Source organism: Sphaeroforma arctica (assembly GCF_001186125.1).
Source record: "Sphaeroforma arctica JP610 unplaced genomic scaffold supercont1.4938, whole genome shotgun sequence".
NCBI classification, from domain to species: Eukaryota; class Ichthyosporea; order Ichthyophonida; genus Sphaeroforma; species Sphaeroforma arctica.
Window position 1 is genome coordinate 1 of NW_014035620.1, and position 2,196 is coordinate 2,196.

The 2,196-nt window shown below is 39.4% G+C and overlaps 1 protein-coding gene across 1 annotated transcript; it reads left to right on the plus strand.

Moving 5' to 3' along the window:
* Positions 1 to 1,017: 1,017 nt before the first annotated feature.
* On the plus strand, positions 1,018 to 2,100 carry SARC_14669 (hypothetical protein; the record flags this gene model as incomplete). The annotated part of the gene is made up of 3 exons (XM_014291196.1): positions 1,018 to 1,122; positions 1,654 to 1,774; positions 2,087 to 2,100. The coding sequence occupies 3 exons, from the start codon at positions 1,018 to 1,020 to the stop codon at positions 2,098 to 2,100; spliced, it is 240 nt and encodes a 79-aa protein (XP_014146671.1).
* Positions 2,101 to 2,196: the final 96 nt, after the last annotated feature.

Consider the following 2,196-nt stretch of genomic DNA (forward strand, 5'->3'; position numbering starts at 1 on the left):
ATGTGTGTATGTATGTATGTATGTATGTATGTATGTATGTATGTATGTATGTATGTATTTAGGTATGTATATACATACATATATATATATATATATATATATCAGTGACATATTTCAATGTTTTGTACTCAATAGGCACATCGCAACTGGTTATGGGTGCGCACGTGAGTATATGATATCAATATATCCATTCCACAAAATGCTGTGTCATATTTAGCTCCTGTACTGACAAGTGCACACTTTCATATCCCATATATTGTCACACAATTCAATGTCACACTAACCTGCCATTCCCTCCCACACACACGTGTGACCTGTCCGTAACCACGACAATGGCTAGTAGATGCCACACAGGCGAGTGAACAACCCCCAGCCCCAGAGCCCGTCAGTACTCAGCCAGATGAAAAAGAAAGTTCGGAACCAAAACAACTTTTGATGGACGAAGACGGCGAGCAATCTGCTGAGGGTATGTTCGTGTGAGAGATAGTGGGAAGTGTGGGATGTGTGGCTTATGGATGTTGCAGAATAGGTAGTGTCTCAAGTGTGTATATTCTGTACAAAAGAGTGTGCTACGTGTGTATGTTGTAATCAATGGAGTGTAGATTGGGTGTGTATTTTTGGGCACTTGTCATTTCCCGTTTTGTGTGTAGATTGGGTGTATTTTTGGGTACGTGTGTCAAATTCTGTAATGGATGTCCGTGCCATTCTACAGGTATAATTCAACGCACATGAATGAGTGATATATTGAGTATAGTTCACCTCTGTCTGTAAGCGAATGCCATTTCGCATTGTACGTAGAACGACCCAAATATGAACAAATTTGGAACTCCATGTGCGCAAATGTTTGTAGCTTGAGGTATCTACGTATGAAGTATATCTCCCTATCGCTTCTGGCGGATATTGGCACCATGTTATTGTCACTTCTACCACACATTCTCAATACCCCCCGGATTCATTCCCTAACACACACCCCCCCCCCTTCCCCTTTCTCACATTTTGTAAGATCCAGAGCCAAGCATGGAAACGAATTCGTTTGAGGATTTGGGTGAGGTCGACAGCTTCACAGAGCAAATCAACACAGATCATCACGCATCAGGAATTACGATTGCCTTGGATGGTGAGGTATGGAAGCCTAACTTCAACAATACATTTGTTGTTAGCCTGCTATGAATTGAAATTTGTATTCGACTATTGGAAAGCTAAGCCCCTAATATATACATATATATGTATATATATATATATATATTTATACAAATATATATATATATATATATATAATTATACATGTGCGAATATATATATATTTATATATTATTTAGCCATTGAAAAGCTCTATGAATATTGTTTCAAATATATTACTTCATAACTGACCACTTAAGAGTTTGCTATAGGGTTTTTATTTGGTTGAATATTTGTTACAGGGTTTTTGTGTGGCTTAAGGGTTGGTATAGGGTCTTGTTTGGGGTTCTGGGTTTCAATTGTTTGTATTGGTGGAAACGATGCTGGGCAGTTTACCTTCGGAATACATATGTATCCGATTATGGATATTCGGTGTGTATTTGCATTATAGTTATAACCAATCACAAAGCGTGTTCTATTTATATACTCGTATAGACCAATCACAATGCGTGTTCTATTTATATACTCGACTAGCCCATGATGGAAGACGACGAACCGTGGGAGGACGAGGGCGCATACGAGGAGCAGCCGTACATATTGGCGGATGTGTTATACGACTTTACGGGTGCAGATGAGACCGAATTGACTGTAATGGGTATGTATTGTATATTGGTTATATATGAAAGCTATGAGTCTGTGTGTGAAGGAGGGATTGAGAGAGACACACACTCACACTCACAGAGAGGAAGAGAGAGAGAGAGAGGGTGTGTGTGTGTGTGTGTATGTATGTATCTATACTGGTGGGGTTCACACGAGTTTGTATATGCCAGTGTAGTGGTGTATGTACTGCCGCGTGTCTATATACTTTTATGAAGTGGGAATGTACGTGGTGACGCAGTGCTACATCAATTTCCGCAAGCCACTAAAACCGAAACTGACTGTAACGAGTACGGGTATTGTTATACAGTGGTGCAAATATAAAAATATTGTATATATACTAAGGTATGGTATCGTATAGGCAGATACATGTCTACACAGTCATATACAAAGGTTGTAAATATGTGGTTGCGCTGCTGT